Raw genomic sequence first — 20,748 nt, forward strand, 5'->3', positions numbered from 1 at the left:
ATCATAGAATATAATTATCACGCAAGTAAAATAACTTTGTTTGCTAAGAAGGCAAAGGGTTGTTAGTGAGAAAAATTTACTTTAGCGAGTAATCCACGGACCACCACAGATGTAGCCTTACTAATACGACTGAGTCAAAGCAGACAGCAGGGCCCACAGCGCTTAGCAGTGTTCCTCAGAGGTATAAAAATAACAGAAATAAAGCCATTCATTTTTTTTACACTTTTAGCCACCTAAATTGGAACCAAGTAATCAAGTATGAAAAAGAACGTCTGATGAACTATTGCTAAAGCCACGAATATTGCTGAATATTAGTCTCAAAAGCGGTAGGTTGGCAACTGCCTCGTACCATTTCTCTCGCAGAAATGATTGGATGGGAAGTGTACCTGTGAGTGTTGATACTCACAATATCCTCACAGGTCGGGTGTTACATGGTTAAACCTTTACAGATCCTGTTTGGTCTTTAAATATATAAAAAATTGAAGAGGCTTGAATCTTTACATACATTATTATCGAATCTATACGAATAGAAAATATTGTATTTTGGAAGTGATAAATGTTAACGGGGAGGAGAGCAACCATTTGGGAGTCTTGGGAATGCATTTCATCTCGTTCATTGCCTCACTAAATTACTCTTTTTCCTGTCAACACAAAGAGAAAAAGAGCCTCTTTTCAATCAACTACAGTTGGTGGAGCGAGGCCAAGGAGTTGATCCACTATTAATGATAGCTGAAATGACGTAAAACTAGCTTAAAGCCTAGGAATGTCTTTTATTCCATTTGGCTTGTAAAACAAGATTTAATTTATCTAGGTGTAGAAGAGGATTTTGGATGATTAGCTTGTGTATTTGCTCAAAATCAGGACAAAGATAAGCGAGCAGTGAATTTTTCTTTCATTGTTTTCAACTATTAAACTTGGATTTCCATGATCATTCCTTGCCTAATCCTGCTTCTTCAAGGAATCCAATGGTACCCATTTGAAAAAGCAGAAAAATGCTCGCATTTGTGTACAGGTATTTCCCAGCTTCCTAGGACAACAGGTCGAGCGAGAAGGAATTTCACAAATACCTAAATAAAAAAATTCACCAAAAATGATCAAATATCCTAAAGTTATTAGTGGTATTTTTCCCCATCAGCCAACACCCCCTCTTCCCAACCCCCGCTTCTGTAAGATTCCCTCTATTTAATATGCGGCCGTTGTTAAATTTCCGGCTTGTTTATTTTGACTGTTTTTTACAGAGGTGCTGGAGTGGCACTCCGCTCTGGTAGCACTGCAGCCCTGAATGTATGAGACAGTACAGTGTTAAATGCAAAACCCTGGACAGTGTTGATGATCAGAAAGATCTTAGACTCCAAGTTCATCGCTTCCTGAGAGAGACTGCACAGATTGATCAGATGGTCAAGAAGGCAAATGGCATGGTTGTCTTTATTAGTTGAAGCCCTGAGTTCAAAACTCATGAAGTTGTGTTGCAGCTTTGTAAAACTAGTTAGACCACATCTGGAGTGTTTCATACAGTTCTGGTCGCCCCCATTCTCGGAATGATGTCGGGGCTTTGGAGAGGGCGCAGAAGAGGTGTACCAGGAAACTGCCTGGATTAGAGGGCATGAGCTTTAACAAGAGGCAGGACAAACTTGTGTTGTTTTCTCCAGAACAGCCAGGCTGGGGTGAGACTGGATGGAAGTTTACAAGATTATGAGAGGAGTAGATACAGACGTTATGTTTTACCTGGGGTTTGAAATGTCTGACACATTTAAGGTGAGAGGAGATGTGAGGGGCAAGTTTGTTTATTTCCACAGAGTGCTGGGAAGCTGGAGACTATGCCTGGGGTGTTCGACCTCACCGGTCACATGATCTCATTTGCCCCTCCCATTTAACCGCAGAAGTAACGATCTCTTTGTGCGTGTTTACAATCTCCAGATGGGTGGTCACGCATCCTCCATGTTGTGTTGGGAAATCTGATTTTGGTCACTGAGTCCCGTTAACTTCCCCCGAACTCGCCGCGCTTCCTGAGGCTCCTCACATTTGTCCTGGAGCTTTATGCCTGTTGTGTCTCCTCCCGGATTGGGGTGGGTGAGGAAGGAGAATGACCCAGGTTGTGGGGATCTTTGATTTCACTGCCTGCTTTACCAAGGGACTGGCAAGTCTAGGGGGGAGAATGGTTTCTGTGATGTGCTGATCTGGATCCAAAGGTCTTACCAGTTCCTCGCAGTCATGGGCAGAGTAGTTACCATTCAAAGCGTGAAGTGTCCGGATGGGAAACTTCCTATGGTGGGTTGACAAAAATCTGGTGAGGGTCAAAATATATCCGGCAAAGCTCTTGTTATTTTAGCTAATTCTGTCATTTTAGAATCTTTTGTACGATAGTATGTACTATTCATTCAGTACCTATGTGTTGCTGGAGGACCATCAGTGATCGTCCTTGATCCCTTCTCCCACCTGGTTCCATCTGTTCATCTTGTTCAACCTCTGTCCAGTCTCCTCATACCCCCCCCCCCCCCCACCGTTTCAGTGATATACATCAACCATCTGGGTCAGCCTCAGTCCGCCTTGTATCCCACCTCCTCAATGTTATATATCAGCAAACTTTCTTCTAAACCTTGTCTTCATTGTGAAGTGTTCTTTTGTACCTTTGGCCTCGCTGAGTCATTTCCAGAATCGGTTATTGTTGTTTGGAATGTCGGAGAGTCATCAGGTCCTAGTTCTGTTGTGCATTGCTGTGGAGGTGCTAGTTTATGAACAGTGACGGGCTGACACACTGCAGCATTTTACTGGCAGCAAAGTGTACTGGGAGTGCTCGTGCACAGTGGAAATCAGGCAGCTGTGCTGGAGATCTGCACTAAAAACTGAAAATGTTTGAACTCAATCTGATGAAATGTTATTAATTGAATTGTATTGTAAGCTGTTCCTTACCTGCTGAGTGTTTCTGGTAATTCTGGTTTCTTTTTATTTCTTGGTTTATATTTCATGAAATGGACCTTTTTTAACCTGGAAATGAAAATGGCTGTGATAGTTTGTAGGCCTCCATTAGAGTCTCTGCAGGGCTCCCCTCTCCACACCACCGATGTTGTCCAAGGGAAGGGCATTAGGACCCATACAGCTTGGCACCAGTGTCGTCGCTCAAGGACACACACGCAGCCTCTGCCAAGGCTCGAACTAGCAACCTTCAGATCACTAGACCAATGCCTTAACCACTTGGCCACGCGCCAGCACATGTGATAGTAGAACAGTAATGAAAGCACAACTTTTCCCTGTCAATTATCCTGGTACCAATTTGTCTGTTATTCCTGGAAATGTCTTCAGTACAGTTGTGGCTAACAAGGTTCACATGAATAATCTCAGGAATGATGGGTGTTATGTATGAGGAGCATTTGATGGTTCTGGACCTGTGCTCGATGGAGTTCAGAGGGACGGTGGCGGTGGTGGAGGGACGTATGGTTAAGAGAGTCTGTGATCTGACAGCACAGTCTCAGAATAAAGATGCTTCCTGTTAAAATTCAGTTGAGAATTTTTTTTTTGCCAAAAGATGTCTGATCTGTGGAATTTGTTGCCACAGAGTCTGATTGAGGCTGCCATTTGGGTATATTTATGACAGAGATTAATATACTCATGATTGCTAAGTAGATTCAGGGTTACAGGAGGAAGACAGGAATATGGTGTTGGAATAAACTTCAGCCATGGTTGAATGGTGGGCAGACCAGATGGATCAAATCACCTAATTCTGTTCCTTTGTCTTATGTCTTACCATGACTGAATGATGGCTCCTTCTCATCCCATATTGTCTATTTCATGTGAGGGACAATAAAAGATTGTTCACTGAGATCATTATATTTGCCTTCAACGTTTAAAGTTCAGTGAGTTCTGTTCCTAGTAACATTAAGCAGAAATATTTGGTCCTCCGTTGTATTGTTAATGTGCTTCATTGTCTTACATGTTAAAGTTAGACCTGCAGTGAGAGATTTATTGGAAGAAAAACCACGACTGAAGACGAGGGAACAGCAACAAGTGAACCAGCCCGAGGACTGAGAGCACCGACTGGAGAGAACCCATCTGACTCGGAGATTCCAGTGATTCAGTCAGGAGAAAGTTTGGTGAGTCTCATTTACTCAAACACTGGTCCTTTAGACATTACATACCTGCACAAAGGAAGGTAGGAAATAGTTGGGAGTGAGACAGAATGTGCCCAGAAGAACCAGTTATGCCTCTGTCAGAACCAGTTGAGAAGAAGCCCCCCTCCAAATGTTCCCTTTAAATGTTTTGCCCTTCACCCTTAACCCTTGTCCTCTGGTTTTTTTCTCCCCTAGCCTCAGTGGATAAAGCCTGTTTGCATTCACTATATCTACACCCATCATAATTTTATATACCTCTATGAAGTCTCCGCTCATTTTTCTAAGCACCAAGGAATGAAGCCCTAACCTATACAACCTTTGTCTGTAACTCAGTTTCTCAAGTCCCGGCAACATCCTTGTAAACCTTTTCTGCACTCTTTTAACCTTATTAATATCCTTCCTGTAATTCGGTGACCAGAGCTGCACACGATACTCCAAATTCGGCCTCACCAATGCCTTATGCAACCTCACCATAACATTCCAATTCTTATACTCAATACTTTGATTCATAAAGGACATTGTACCAAAAGCTCTCTTTACTACCCTATCTACCCATGATGCCACTTTTAGGGAATTTTGTATCAGTATTCCTAGATCCCTCTGTTCTACTGCACTCCTCAGTGCCCCACCATTTACCTTATCTGTTCTACATTGGTTTTTCCTTCCAAAGTGCAATACCTCACACTTGTCTGTATTAAACTCCATTTGCCATTTTTCAGCCCATTTTTCTAGCTGGTCCAGATCCCTTTGCAAGCTTTGAAAACCTTCCTCACTGTCCACTACACCTCCAATCTTTGTATCATCAGCAAATTTGCTGATCCAATTTACCAAATTATTATCCAGATCATTGATATAGATGACAAATAACAATGGACCCAGCACTGATCCCTGTGGCACACCACTAGTCACAGGCCTCCACTCAGAGTAGCAATCCTCCACTACCACTCTCTGGCTTCTTCCATTGAGCCAGTGTCTAATCCAATTTACTACCTAACCTCCCATGCGGGACCTTGTCAAAGGCCTTACTGAAGTCCATGTAGACAACATCCACTGCATTCCCTTCATCCACTTTCCTTGTAACCTCCTCAAAACACTCTAATAGATTTGTTAAACATGACCTACCACACACAAAGCTGTGTTGACTCTCCCTAATAAGACCTTGAATATCTAAATAATTGTCGATCCTATCTCTTAGTACTCCTCCAATATTTTACCCACTAACAACATCAACTTACCAGCCTATAATTTCGAGAATTACTTTTAGAGCCTTTTTTAAGCAACAGAACAACATGAGCTATCCTTCAATCCTCTGGCACCTCACCCGTAGATAACGACATTTAAATATATCCGCCAGGGCCCCTGAAATTTCAGCGCTGGTCTCCTTCAAGATCTGAGGGAATACCCTGTCAGGTCCTGGATATTTATCTACTCGCCTCAAGATAGCAAGCACCTCCTCCTCTTCTATCTGTATAGGTTCTATGACCTCAATACTTGTTTGCCTTATTTCCATTGACTCCATGCCAGTTTCCTTAGTAAATACAGATGCAAAAACAAGATCTCCCCCATTTCTTTCGATTCCATACATAGCCGACCACTCTGATCTTCAAGAGGACCAATTTTATCCCTTACTATCCTTTTGCTCTTAACATACCTGATGTAGCTCTTTGGATTATCCTTCGCCCTGACTGCCAAAGCAACCTCATGTCTTCTTTTAGCCCTCCTGATTTTTTTCTTAAGTATTTTCTTACTCTTTTTATACTCCTCAAGCACCTTATTTGCTCCCTGGTTCTTATACATGTCATACATCTCTCTTTTTCTTTATCAGAGTTCCCTCGAGAACCAAGGTTCCTTATTCTTATTCATTTAGCCTTTAATCCCGAGACTTTGTTCCCAGGGTGTCCTCGTGGGCCGTCCAGAAATGATTTCAGCTGGTGACAACCCTATTTACCCCTGTGGGGTAACCCTCATGTGGAATCGGGCTAATGGTCGGACCTTCAACCAAGTGAGTCCAGTCTCCGCTGTTAGTCTGGCCAGTTTACCCTTCAGAGTGCCATTGGCTCTTTCCACTCTGCCAGCGGCCCGTGGGTGGTGTACACAGTGGAATTGTTGCTGGATAGCTAGTTTGTTACATACCCCTTCGTTTGCTTTCACCACAAATTGTGGGCCATCGTCAGAGCTCAGCATCTCTGGCAGGCCATACCTGGGAATTATTTCCCATAATAAAACCTTCACAACAGTCACAGCAGTATTAATGGTAGTTGCAATAGCTTCAGCCCATCTACTAAACACATCTATAATAACTAAGCAGTATCTATAGCAATGTACTCGAGGCAATTCAATGAAATCAACTTGTAGACACGAAAAAGTTTCACCTGTCAAGGGAGTCGTACCCAATGTGCAGTGTACAGGTTACCAACCATTCCCTCCTTTTCCAAGTGTGTACAGTCATTTACATAATTGACCAATGTTGGTAAAAACTGTGTAGGAACCCAGACCTGTCCCACTGGGGTGATCCAAAAACCTAGATCGGGGTCTTTCTGGAACCCCATCTGGGACCACAGTTTGCGCTCATCCTTAGAGGCGTCCCCCTGAAAAGTACGCACCTCCCTCATGTCTGGCAAACCCGTTCTGCTTGAGTCACGGAGGATTGCTTGACGGGAACCCGAGCGGACTACAACTACCGAGGATTGTGCCGCACTTTTCACTGTCTAACCTGCTAAAGCATTGCCTGCAGTGACCAGGTTAGACATGCGGGCGTGGGCTGCACATTTAATAATAGCCAAAGCTCGAGGTAGCTGTAGAATGGTGAGTAAGTTGTTTACAAAGGTGGCATTACTAATGGGGTGGCCAGAGGAAGTCAGGAATCCCCATGTTCCCAGTGAGCCCCGTAGTGATGTGCAATTCCAAATGCCTAACGGGAGTCTGTGTAAACGTTCCCACTGTTGTCTGTTCCTGGGATACAGGCACGAGTCAAAGCAAACAGCTCAGCCTTCTGGGTAGAGACAGCTGCTTCAAAAGAGGCTTGTTCAGTTACTTCACTGTCCATCACTATCGCATCGTTTCCCTGCTGGATCCACAGAAGAGATTCCATCCTCGTAAAAAGTTGCCTCAGGCTTGAGGGGGTATTGCAGAATGGATGGGAGAGTCTGTCCTTCTTTCACTGTGATCCAGACAGGGGGCAGTTGGTGCGGCCGACTTCATGGCCTGAAATTGCCCAGAGAAGTGGTACAACATCTTGGGTTTTGTCAATATTAAAAGAGAGTTTTACTAGATGTCCCGTCTTCACTTCCGACTCCTTCAAGTATCGGAGATGGCCCACAGGAAATCTTGCCAGTCTCCTTTCGTGCTGGAGGCTTGTTTTGTCAGGGTGTAGTCAGGGAACCCAGGGCAAACCCTGATGCTGGTATGGGCAGCCACCAGTCCTGTCTGTCGCAAAAGGAAATCCAGAACTTCAGACAGTAATGAGCTGCCCTCTCTTCCTTTAACCTGTCCAAGCACCGTGAAAGGGAACTTCTGCCCCTCGAGGGCTGCATAAATATGGCTTTCCTCAGTTGAGCACCCCCTAGTGTCAAAGCACAGAGTCACATGAGAGTCGGCCACTGGCAGGAGGGGTTCAAACTCAGTTGGGTCCAGATTAAGTGCCCACCACTGGGGGGGGGGGGGGGGTCAGAAATTGGGGAAGCTGTTGGTTGTTCGCTAGTTGCAGGGTGATGCCATTATCTGTGCATAGGCTCTCGACTTCCAACAGACAGAGCGTCTCTCCCTACAAGATTACACCCCCGACTGATGGTGACTGTAAATGAAACCTCACACTGGTTCCCCTGGAATTCCACCTGCAGTGGCTGGTTATGTGAACACGTACATCCTATGCCTTCAAAGACAGACAGAGTGATTGTAGCGTCTGATAGCTGGAATCCCTTTTCTGTTACTGTTTCCTGATCGAGAGTGGTTGTGGTTGCCCCATATCAATCATAAATGGAACTGGAATTCCAGCAACTTGCAATATTACATTGGGCTCTTCCTGAGGGGTGGAAATCACAGTAGGAAGCATCTTTGCTTGTCCATTTCTAAGCGGGTTGTCTTCCCCACCTGTCCCGTGGTAGCTTTCATTTCTTCTGATCCCCAGATATAGCCCACTCGCATCCTTCTTTCCACTGAACATATTCACCTTTAATATTAGTTCTCTTCAAGGTTGATCGGGATTCGAAAGTCGGTTCGCAATGATATGTCAAAGCTCGTCGCATTCGATTTCGGTCATTGCCAGGCCAATCCATATTATTTTTAATCATGTTGGCTATCTATATTGGTAAGCGATAGAACAGTAGGGCATTAAACTGGGGGGACAGATTCCCATTATTAAAGGCTTGGTCTCCTGTGAAAGTGCCATAGCAGGCCACAAATCATTCCCAATAGTCTGGTCCCGATTCCCCAGGGGTAGGTTTGCATTCAAGTACTTTACTAATGTTTACAGGTTGCTGGAGAGCCCTTTCCAAGGCTTGAATGATCTGGTCTGTCTGTTCATTCCCATTATGGTTTCCCGCCTGTAACTCCTGATAGGTTTGGTATCTCAATTCTGCCTTACATTTCCTCCCCTCAGCAGCTGAGAGAATCATGCAGCAGAGACTGAATAAATCTTGTGGAGTCGCATTAAACATTTTTGTATTGTGGACACACTGTGCTGGATTTTCTTTTCTATCTGGGGCCTGATTCATGATCATTATCATTTCTTGAGGCTTCCAGGGTGCATACACAGGTATCACTGAGGGCTGTCCCTCCTCCTGCTCGTGGATTGGGCAGCATTCGGGTGGGAATTGTCTTTGTGGAGCCATTAACTCTGGGGTTTTATTGGATTCTTCCCTCCCTGTCTCGGAATAAACCTCTGTATTCCCTTTCAGGATCTCATGGTAAAGTGGCAACCCCACCCCCCCCCCCCCACTTCCCTGTCCTGCTGTTTTACCCGAGCGGCCATCGTTGGTGTTTGGGGGCAGTGGGTGCACTTGGCCCCTGGTAAGGTAGGAGAGGTACGGGGGGGTTCCCACTCCTCATCACGGTCACTGTCCTCAAGCAGGGTCAGTATGACAGACATGGGTTTGGGATCCCTTGTTTCCCTATCAGAATGTAACGAAACCCAATTTCCCTCGTGGTCAATAAAGTACGTCTGTCTGACGTTCCTGCCCTTCTCTCCTATCTGGGCCGGCATTGGTTTGCTTACGTTGTTTTTCCTGCTCTCGTTTTTGGCGCACATCCACCCATTCACACTTCACTTTTAGTGTCTCCCAATCTTTGCAGTATATACCTCTATCCCATTATCACATGCATTCTTACTCCAACTTGCTAATAATATACTGTTCCACTTCATATCTGCTTTTCCTTTCACTCCCTTTCAACAATTTCCACTTCTTTCCACAGTTCTTTTTCCATATCAAATTGACTGTTTGTTCTCATGATGTAATATCCCAGTTTCCCTTCCCCCCAGTGGCCACATTTTGTTCCCCAATTTCTTATTCAGCGCTGCACTCAACATTTGAAAATCTTTTTCCTTGCCTGGAAAACTCTCAGACATATTGTGTAGGGCTGCTCCTGGCCCACTCGCATCAATCGACTGCAATTGACCCCTGTCCTCTAAGTAATCTACCCGGCACAAAGCCTCCTGCTCAATTATCGATCAGGTAACATTACCCGGCTGGCACCTCCTGCTCAATTAATGAAATTACCTGGCATGTCTGCCTCCTGCCCACTTAGTAAAATTTACCTGGTACTGCCACATGCCCACTTAGCAAAATTTTGCCATCCTTATACGAGCCTCTCGACAGATTCTTTCCCAATCCCGTCAAGCTAAGCAATCAGCCTTGGGTGAGGGACCGTACCTCCAAATGAAGTAACGGAGAGTGACAAAAGGTAAAATACCTATTGGGCACCCGGTCAGTCTCTGCAGTCCCCAGAGTGGTCCAGCCGCTTACTCAGCCCGTCTGCTTGGCACTCCCTGCATTGGGATCCTGTTCGTGATGACAAATGTTAAAAGTTGAGTCCAATTAAAACTCAGGAGTCCAGTTTCTTATCATCACCACAGTTTGTTGTGCATTCTTCTGCAGGAGATTGAGACCCAGTTGTCAAAGGGTAGGCACGTAAGCACTGCCACTGTCTACAAGTGGACTGACTTAGTCAGGTTACAGCCTGTACATAGTACATAGTAAGCCCATACATTACTATTGCAATATGTTGTTCGAACTGGTACACCCAAGTCTGTTGGTGCAAAACTTAATTACTTAGAATTGAGAGTTAACTAAATCAAGGTTTTAATTACAGATGGATGTACAGTCTCGTCCTTGTCAGTTATTCCCTTTGCAAGGCCCTGATTTAATAACAAACAAGTTCATTCCTGTCCTTATCAGGGAGTCCTCCTCCACGTACTCAAACATGAGTACAATGTATAATGCTATCAGCTCTCAGTGTGTCTCTCTGCAAGCCTCAGAGAACTGGTAATGAGCCTGTCTTAGCTAAATGCTGAAAACTGAGTTCACATCAGTTCAAAATTCCTATTCAGTACCAATTATTCTTCTGACCAGAGGTTTCATAGGTTCAAAATGATTTTGTTTATATATCCTCAATTCCTCAGGAGGGTTCAGGGGAAATATTTATGTCCAATATAGAAACTGGTGTTACCTGTGTGCATTGTGGCGATGCAAAAGTTGCTGGAGAATTTGCAAGTGGGAAGAAGTGGAGTGATGTTTGCAAATCTGACTTTTTGAAGCATAGTTTAGCAAGCAAACCACATATGGACAATGTACAAAAGCTCTGGTGAGAAAATCCTTCATTACCCATTACAGGCCTGCTACACAGATTGTGTGAGAGTGCAGATTAACTCGATTACGTATAATGTGTAAAATGTCCTTTTTTTTGGTTAAGAGCTTTTTTAGGTGTATAAGATGATGAGGGGCATTGATCATGTGCATAGCCAGAGGTTATTTTCCCAGGGCTGAAATGGCTAACACAAGAGAGCAGAGTTTTAAAGTGCTTGAAAATTGATACCGAGGGGATGTCAGGAGTAACTTTTTTTTTTACACAGAGAGTGGTGGGTGCATGGAATGCACTGCTGGCTTTTTGTGTGAGAGTGTTTCAGTTACTGTGGGAACAGGAAACCATGCAGCTCAGTGGGAACAGTGAATAATACCATTGGAGAGAGTCAAACTGAGCCAGGTCACAGATTGGAGATGGCAGAAATGCCCCATTCTTATAGACACAGGAAGAGCATCAGAGAGTTTGATGGTCATTCCAGGTACCAGCACTCTGCCCAGTCAGAAGATGATTTCTCTCTGCAACTTGGGTTGAACTTCATTGTAAGAGTGTGTTGCCAGATCACACCATGACAACTCAAGTGATCTCATCTGAAATGTTGTCCTACACCCATTGATTGATTCTGTAAATCTTTTTACAGGTTAAAAATGACAAGGAATTTGTCTACGGGAATCTCGAACACTACACGCCAGTTTTGCTGTCTCTGTCCAGATATTTAAGAAGTGGAGCAAGGGATTCACTCGACCATCCTTCCTGCTCAGACTGTGGGGAGGGATCCACTCGATCATCCTTCCTGCTCAGACTGTGGGGAGGGATTCACTCGATCATCCTTCCTGCTCAGATAGTGGGGAGGGATTCACTCGATCATCCTTCCTGCTCAGACTGTGGGGAGGGATTCACTCGATCATCCTTCCTGCTCAGACTGTGGGGAGGGATTCACTCTATCATCCTTCCTGCTCAGACTGTGGGGAGGGATTCACTCGGTCATCCTTCCTGCTCAGACTGTGGGGAGGGATTCACTCGATCATCCTTCCCGCTCAGACTGTGGGGAGGGATTCACTCGATCATCCTTCCTGCTCAGACTGTGGGGAGGGATTCACTCTATTATCAGACTGACTGCCATGCCTGCCATTTTAAACGGGGGTGGTGGGGGGGGAACCTGTTCATCTGCTCAGACAGTGGGAATAGATTCAGTTGGACATTTCAACTGAAGGGACATCAGCAAGTTTATACTGGGGCAAGGCCATTCACCTGTTCTTTGTGTGAGAAGGGGTTCAGTCGGTCTTCCCACCAGTGGACACACCAATTAGTTCACACCACACCGGGCAGAGGCTGGTCAACTGCTGAATTTCTGGGAAAGGATTCACTCAGTCATCTGACCTAATGGCTCACCAGCGAGTTCACGCTCGGGAGCAGCCGTTCACCTGCTCAGACTGTGGGAAAGGATTCACTTGGTCATCTAACCTGAAGAAACATCAGCGAGTTCACACTGGAGAGAGGCCATACACCTGCTCAGAATGTGGGAAAGGATTCACTTCCTCAGATAAACTGAAGATTCATCAGCGGGTTCACACTGGGGAGAGGCCGTTCACCTGCTCAAACTGTGGGAAGGGATTCACTCAGTCATCTAAACTGAAGGAACATCAGCGAGTTCACACTGGTGAGAGGCCATTCACATGCTCAGACTGTGGGAAGGGATTCACTCGGTCATCCAACCTGCTGGCACACAAGTTAGTTCACACTGGGGAGAGGCCTTTCACCTGTTCAGACTGTGGGAAGGGATTCTCTTTGTCATCCCAACTGAAGGGACATCACCGAGCTCACACTGGGGTTTGGCCATTCATCTGCTCAGACTGTGGGAAAGGATTCACTCAGTTATCAAAACTGGAGGTACATCAGCGAGTTCACACTGGAGAGAGGCCATTCACCTGCTCAGACTGTGGGAAGGGATTCACTCAGTCATCTATTCTGAAGTTACATCAGCGAGTTCACACTGGGGAGCGGCCGTTCACCTGCTCAGACTGTGGGAGGGGATTCACTTGCTTATCTAATCTGAAAGGACATCAGAGAGTTCACACTGGTGAGAGGCCATTCACATGCTCAGACTGTGGGAAGGGATTCATTCTGTCACACGAACTACTGGTACACAAGTCAGTTCACACTGGGGAGTGGCCGTTCACTTGCTCAGACTGTGGTAAGGGATTCTCTCAGTCATCCCAACTGAAGGTACATCAGCGAGTTCACACTGGAGAGAGGCCATTCACCTGCTCAAACTGTGGGAAAGGATTCACTCAGTCATCCAAGCTGAAGGTACACCAGCGAGTTCACACTGGAGAGAGGCCGTTCACCTGCTCAGACTGTGGTAAGGGATTCACTTGCTCATCTGAACTGAAGGTACATCAGCGAGTTCACACTGGGGAGAGGCCGTTCACCTGCTTAGACTGTGGGAAGGGATTCACTCAGTCATCGCATCTGAAGGTACATCAGCGAGTTCACACTGGAGAGAGGCCGTTCACCTGCTCAGACTGTGGGAAGGGATTCACTTGTTCATCCCAACTGAAGGTACATCAGCGAATTCACACTGGGGAGAGGCCGTTCACCTGCTTAGACTGTGGGAAGGGATTCACTCGGTCACCTCAACTACAGAGACACCAGCGAGTTCACACTGAGTAGACTGGTCAGTCTTTGGGAAAAGTTTCTCTCAGCCAAATCAACCAAAATGGGCATCAGCAAGTTCACACTGCGGAGTGGCCGTTCACCTGCGGTGAATGTGGGAAGTGATTCACTAAGTAATCTAAGCTTATGTAACTCTCACTTTAGCTAGCAGCTTGATATAGCTTAATTTGCCCCCGGCCCCAGCCCGGCCAAACTTAAGAAATCTCATTTGGGTGGATGCTGCATGATGCATCCCCTGTTACAAATCAGTACTGTACCCCGAAATAACAAACGGTACACAATATGTGATTAAACAATTGAGATTTATAATTCTTACTTTGACTATAGGGTTAGTAAAGAAAACAAAAAAAAAGAAACAGAGCCCACTCTCTCCATTCGCATCTTCTCATCTCTCCCCAGCAAAAGACCATGAAAATCTCTCTTCCAGACTCACAAGAAGGAACATTTCTCTCATTGGACAGACCCGCACTCCAAATCCCTGTTTTCTATAGTCGTAACCTAAACATTGTTATACTTGTGACAGACTACCGGGTTCACACCAGGGAGAAAGTTTCAATAAGCTGCATGCTGGATATTTTTCCATCACCGTTGCTGAATGCAATTTCGAGACTGACTGTCGGTGCTGAACTCTGCAATTATTGCTGCTGCTCACCACACCCAGTTCTGCACCCTGGTCACTGGGCATGGGAGGAGTTTCTTCTGCTGCACATTCACCTTTAATGGGACTGGAGTTTAATATTCTGGTTCTGAGACAAATAAGTCAGTTCTATTTTAAACTCTGTCTCCGGTACGTAATGAATTTATAACACACCTTGTGCACAGTGGAGGGTCAACTCATGCCGGCTGGACCCTGCCTGTGATTCTGTTCCAGGACAGTCCTTTTAAGTCCTCCCCTGTTGTTCACCTCTTGCTCTCCCTGTGGTGATGGGTTCCAAACAGTCACCATCCTGTGGGTGAAGAGGTTTCCCTGAATTTTCTGCAGACTGAAGAAATTGAGCTGACTGCAGTTCTGTCTGAGATGTTCTTTACCCCTGAAATCTCTGAGCTGAGGAAGAATGAATTTGGGAGTTAACCTCCTTATTCATGGCTCATTTCCACATTATGGGTCATTTCCACTGCTACTAAAGTGTTGTTGAAAACACACTGTCCTCTAAAGACTGAAAGCAGAATGCGAAACCATTGTTTGGATGTTCAACGGAGCAGGGTCAGAAACCAGAGGCGGGTCTGCACAAGGCAGAGTTTGGGGCTCTGGACGACGGTCGGGGTAAGAACGTATGATAAGGAGAAGGGAATCAGCAGCGGAGCGTGTCAACGAATGACAGAGTAGCAACATTTGGAAGCTGATTGATAGAGAAAATCTTTCGGTTGTCTGACTGATGACACAAACAATGCCTGTGGTAAGGTGCTCCACTGGTTGAGGAATGTATGTGTTTGGAATGGTTTTATCTATTGGAGGAGTTGTTCCTGCTTATTAATCCTGTAATATTATATTCGAATGGTTCGTACGGATTGTCCTATCTGAAATAATGTATTGATTATAAAACATAGAATAGTACATCACATTACAGGCCCTTCGGCCCACAATGTTGTGGTGACCCTCAAACCCTGCCTCCCATATAGCCTCCCACAAATTCCTCCATATACCTGTCTAGTAGTCTCTTAAATTTCACTAGTGTATCTGCCTCCACCACTGACTCGGGCAGTGCATTCCACGCACCAACCACTCTCTGAGTGAAAAACCTTCCTCTAATATCCCCCTTGAACTTCCCTCCCCTTGCCATGTCCTCTTGTACTGAGCAGTGGTGCCCTGGGGTAGAGGCGCTGGCTGCCCACTCTGTCTATTCCTCTTAATATCTTGTACTTCTCTATCATGTCTCCTCTCATCCTCCTTCTTTCAAAGAGTAAAGCCCAAGCTCCCTTAATCTCTGATCATAATCCATACTCCTTAAACCAGGCAGCAACCTGGTAAATCTCCTCTGTACCCATTCCAATGCTTCCACATCCTTCCTATAGTGAGGCGACCAGAACTGGACACAGTACTCGAAGTGTGGCCGAACTGGAGTTTTATAGAGCTGCATCATTACCTCGCGACACTTCAACTCTATTCCTCCACTTATGAAGGCTAATACCCCATAAGTATCATGTATTACCTACATATCTCTATGCACTTTGGGCTTAAGCGCAATTGAAACATACTAAAAAAAACAAGACTACATTGAATAAAGTAAACTACGTTTTCCGTCATTGTCAGGCAGCAAAGATGGAATACATAGATGAGCTACCCGCAATATTAAAGAGGATACCAAATTTTTCTTCAGGTACATATATTGTAAGAGAGAGGCTGAAGTGGATATCGGACCACTGAAAAATGATGCTGGAGAGGTAGAAACGGGGTGGGGCTGCAAGGTGATGGCAGATGAACTGAATAAATCTTGTACATCACTCTTATCTCTCGAAGACACTGGCAGGAATATGGAAGTCCCAGATGTCAGTGGTCAGAATGTGTAAAGTTACGTTACACGGGAGAAGGTTCTTTGGGATACAGAGATGGTCTGAAGGTAAATAGGTCACCTGGACCAGATGGTGTACACCCCTGAGATCTGAAAGAGGTGGCTGAAGTGATGTGGAGGCATTAGCAATGATCTTTGGAGAATCGTTAAGGAAATAAAATCCAAAGAAGATTTTTCCTTCACTGCTCCCCGTCTCCCAGTGTCACCCATCACCTACCACGCCTTCCACCCCTTCACCCCCACACTGCTTCCTCTGATGTCTCATCTTCTTTGTTCCCAGTCCTGATGAAGGGTCTCGGCCCGAAACGTCGACTGTTTGCTATTTCCCATATATGCTGCCTGGCCTCCCAGGTTCCTCCAGCATTTTGTGTCTGTGTTGCTTGGATTCCCAGCACCCACAGATTTTCTCCTGTTTTTGATAAAAGCAAAAGCGGGGTCACGTAATATGGCAAGAAAACAGTGGGAAGTGAGAGGATTGGAAATCTTTTACATACCCAACAGGAGACAACAAAAACACACACACACACACACAGGAGAGACATGATGAAAAATTACGGTAATTGAGCCAATAATATCAGGTATCAAAAGTTGTTTAGATATATAAAGGGTAAAAGAGAGGGAAGAGTTGATATTGTACCACTGGAAGATGATGATGGCGTGTTAGTAATAGGGCAAAGAAATCGCGGCCGAATGTAATAAGTATTTTGTGTCAATCTTCACTGTGTAAGACACTCGCATTATAAGACTATCAGACATAGGAGCAGAATTAGGCCAGTCAGACCCATTGAGTCTGCTCCGCCGTTCTATCATGGCTGATCCCGGTTCTCACTCAACCCCATGCACCTGTCTCCTCGGCATATCCTGTAATGCCTCGACTGATCCATAAACTATTAGCTTTTGCCTGAAATGTACACACAGAGTTGGCCCCCACCGCCATCTGTGTCAGAGAATTCCACAGATTCACTGCTGTCTGACTAAATAAAATCCTCCTTAACTGCTCTAAAAGGTTGCTCCTCCGCTTTCAGGCTGTGCCCTCTGTTATGGCTACCCCCACCATAGGAAAAGGCCTCTCCTCATACACCCTATCTGGACTTTTCCACATTCGGTGGGTTTCAGTGAGATTCAGGATTCAGGATGAGGTTTATTACAACAGGCATTTGGCTTGAAATTTGTTGACAGCAGCAGCAGTTCAATGCAATTCATATTCTGGCATAGATAATAATAAATGAATTAAAACAATAATCAAACAGCAGTTCAATGCAATTCATATTCTGGCATAGATAATAATAAACTAATTAAAACAGTAATCAACAAGTAAATCAATTATGTGTGATGAATAGTTTATTAAAATGTGTAAAAACAGAAATACTGTATATTGAAGAGTGTCCAAAGCTTTCAAAGTCCATTCAGGAATCGGATGGCAGAGGGGAAGAAGCTTTTCCTGAATCACTGAGTGTGCGCCTTCAGGCTTCTGTATCTCCTACCTGATGGTAACAGTGAGGAAAGGGCATGTCCTGGGTGCTGAAGGTCCTTTATAATGGACGCTGCCTTTCTGTGATACCGCTTCCTAAAGATGTCCTGGATGCTTTGTAGTCTCGTACCCAAGATGGAGGTGACGAGATTTACAGCCTTCTGCAGCTTCTGAACACCCTCCACCCACATTTACTAAACATAAGTCAGTGCAGGAGTACAGGCCCAAAGCTGGCAAACGCTTCTCATACTTAACCCCTTCATTCCCGGAATCATCTTCTTGAAGATCCTCTGGACTCTCTCCAATGACAACGCACATTTTCTAAGATAGAAGTCCCACATACTCTAACTCTAACAGAATATTACCCTTCATTGGTAGAGGGATTGAATTCAAGAGCAGGGAGGTAATGCTGCCACTATACAGAGTACCGGTGAGGCCGCACCTGGAGTACTGTGTGCAGTTCTGGTCTCCGTACACGAGGAAGGATAGACAGTACTGGCTTTGGAGGCAATGCAGAGAAGGTGAACCAGTTTGATTCCAGGGATGAGGGGGTTAACCTATGAGGAGAGATTGAGTCGCCTGGGACTTTTCTCTCTGGGGTTCAGAAGAATGAGAGGGAATCTTATAGAAATACCCAGAATTTTGAAAGGGATAGATAAGATAGAAGTAGGAAAGTTGTTTCCATTGGTAGATGAGACTAGAACTTGGGGACATTGCCTCAAGATTCAGGAGAGAAGAGTTAGGGCGGAGATGAGGAGAAACTGTTTTTCCCAGAGAGTGCTGAATCTGTGGAATTCTCTGTCCAGGGAAGCAGTTGAGGTTTCCTCACGAAGTATATTTAAGATACAGTTAGATAGGTTTTTGCAGAATAAGGTAATTAATGGTTATAGGGAAAAGGCTGGTAGATGGAGCTGAGTTCAGCCATGATTTTATTGAATGGCGGGGCAGGCTCAATGGGCCAATGGCCGACTCCTGCTCCCATTTCTTATGTTCTGACGTGTGGCCTGAGTAGTCTCTTATAAAGTAACAGCATTATCTCCTTGCTAGTATATTCTACTTCACTTTAAATAAAGCCAGCATTGCAGTTGCCTTCGTTACCATAGACTCAACCCGTAAACTAATCTTCTGGGAGTCTTGCCCAAGGTCCTGGTGGCGTAGTGACGTCAGCGCCGGACTCCGTAACGGAGGTCCCTGGGTTCGAATACAGTCGCTCCCTTGTACGCTTTCCATTCGTGCCGGATTGAGTGTTGAGCTCGCAATTCGACCTCATCAAATAAAGAAAGATACTGTGAAATGTCTGTGTGAGGAGTAGCGCCCCACACAACCTTCCGATCCGCGCCTTGTAAGGCACGAAAATGCCCGACGCTGCCCTGAGTCAGTCCTGAGTCGACGACGTCATCATCATCATCATCATCATCATCACATTTCCTTCTGTACATCTGTGGTTTGAACCTTCTCCCCAATCAGATGATAGTTCACCATTGTTCCTTTTGCCAAAATGCTTTGTTGTACATTTCCCAGTTTTGTATTCCATTTGCCCGTTCTTCAAACTTGTGTCCTGCTGCAAACGTATTGCTCCCTCAGCACCACCATCGCCTCCACCTATCTTTGTATCATCCGCAAACCTTGTCACAAAGCCATCAGTTCCATTATCCAAGTCATTGACAAACAATGTGAAAAGTAGCGGTCCGAATACTGACCCCTGAAGACAACTAATCACTGCTGGCCAACCAGAAAAGGCCCCTTTTATTCCCACTCGCTGCCTCTTGGCTGTCAGCCATTCCTCTGTCCATGCCAGTATTACTTCTGACATTTATCCTGTTAAGCAGTTTCATGTGTGACACCTTATCGGAAGCTTTCTGAAAGTCCAAGTAAATGATATCCACTGCCTCTCGTTTGTCCATCCTGCTTATGGCTTCCTCGAAGATCTGTAACAGACTTGTCAGGCAAGATTTCCCTGTATAGAACTTATGCTGGCTTTGACATTATATCATTAGTCTCCTAGTACACCAAAACCTCAACTGTTATCATGACTCCACACTTTCCCAGCCACTGAGGTTAGGCTAACTGGACTATAATTTGCTTTACTTTGCCTTCCTCCCTTCCCAAAGAGTGGATTGACATTTGCAATCTTCCTGTCCTCTGGGACCATGCCAGAATCAAGTGATTCTTGACGTGTCATGACCAATGCATCTGTTATCTCTCCAGCAACCTCTCTCAGGACTCTGGGATGTAGTCCATCTGGTTGAGGTGACTTATCCACTTCAAGAACCTGTGTTTGCCTCAAACGTTTTCCTTTGTAATAGCAATGGCACTCACTCCTGTTCCCTGACACTCATAGATCTCTGGCACACTGGTGGTGTCTTCCACGGACAAGACGGATGCAAAGTACCTATCAAGTTCATCTACCATCTCTTCCCCATTTGTACCCCATGAGCATCATTTTCCAGTGGTCCAATATCAACTCTCGCTTCCCTTTCGTATATTTTATAACTGGTTTATATTATTGTATAGTTTGCTGTCATATTTCACCTTTCCCCTTACAGCTTTTATTTTTAACTTGCCTGTTGTTGGATGTTAAAAGCTACCCAGCTATCCAACCTACTACTCATTTTTGCTACCTTATATGCTTTTATACAGTTCTTAACTTCCTTTGTCAGCCACGATAGCCTAGCCCCGCTGTTTGAGAACTACGTCTGTGGGACATATCTATCCTGCACATTATGAACTATTCCCAGAAACGTCAGCCATTTCTGCTCTGACGTCATCTCCACCAGCATCCTCCAATCCACCTGGGGAATCACCTCTCTCACGCCTCTGTAATTCACTTTCATTCCATTACGATACTACACATGTGACCTGTGCTTCTCCCTCACAAATTGCAGTAGGACTTCAATCATATTATGATCACTGCCTTCTAATGGTTCCTTTACATTAACCTGCCCAATAAGATCTGGGTTATTACACAACACCCAATGTAAGATAGCAGTTCCCCGAGTAGGCTCAACCATCAGCTGCTCTAAAAAGCCATTTCGTTAGCATTCAATACATCCCCTCTTTTGCGATCTCACGCCAATCTGACTTTCCCAATCCTCCTGCAGAGTGAAGTCACCCACTACAGTTGTGTCATTAAATTTATTACATAAATACCAAACATTCAGCAGTACCTGGGGCAGAAGTGAGGATACAT

At 45.0% G+C, this 20,748-nt stretch overlaps 1 protein-coding gene and 1 long non-coding RNA gene across 2 annotated transcripts; one reads left to right on the plus strand and one right to left on the minus strand.

Annotated features, from left to right (window-relative positions):
• Nucleotides 1–334: 334 nt before the first annotated feature.
• LOC132387676 (uncharacterized) lies at nt 335–19,881 on the minus strand. The gene is made up of 3 exons (XR_009509980.1): nt 14,389–19,881; nt 10,014–10,102; nt 335–2,985 (listed from the first exon to the last, which is right to left on the minus strand). It is a non-coding gene; the product is annotated as an uncharacterized LOC132387676 (long non-coding RNA).
• Nucleotides 12,169–14,395, plus strand: LOC132387670 (zinc finger protein 229-like). Its single transcript, XM_059960046.1, has one exon. The coding sequence runs from the start codon at nt 12,285–12,287 to the stop codon at nt 13,572–13,574; it is 1,290 nt and encodes a 429-aa protein (XP_059816029.1). The 5' UTR covers nt 12,169–12,284; the 3' UTR covers nt 13,575–14,395.
• Nucleotides 19,882–20,748: the final 867 nt, after the last annotated feature.

Source organism: Hypanus sabinus, unplaced genomic scaffold, assembly GCF_030144855.1.
Source record: "Hypanus sabinus isolate sHypSab1 unplaced genomic scaffold, sHypSab1.hap1 scaffold_209, whole genome shotgun sequence".
NCBI lineage: Eukaryota > Metazoa > Chordata > Chondrichthyes > Myliobatiformes > Dasyatidae > Hypanus > Hypanus sabinus.

Coding starts and splice junctions, on each gene's coding strand:
- LOC132387670 (XM_059960046.1), top strand. CDS start 12,285: ATGGCTCACCAGCGAGTTCACGCTCGGGAGCAGCCGTTCACCTGCTCA.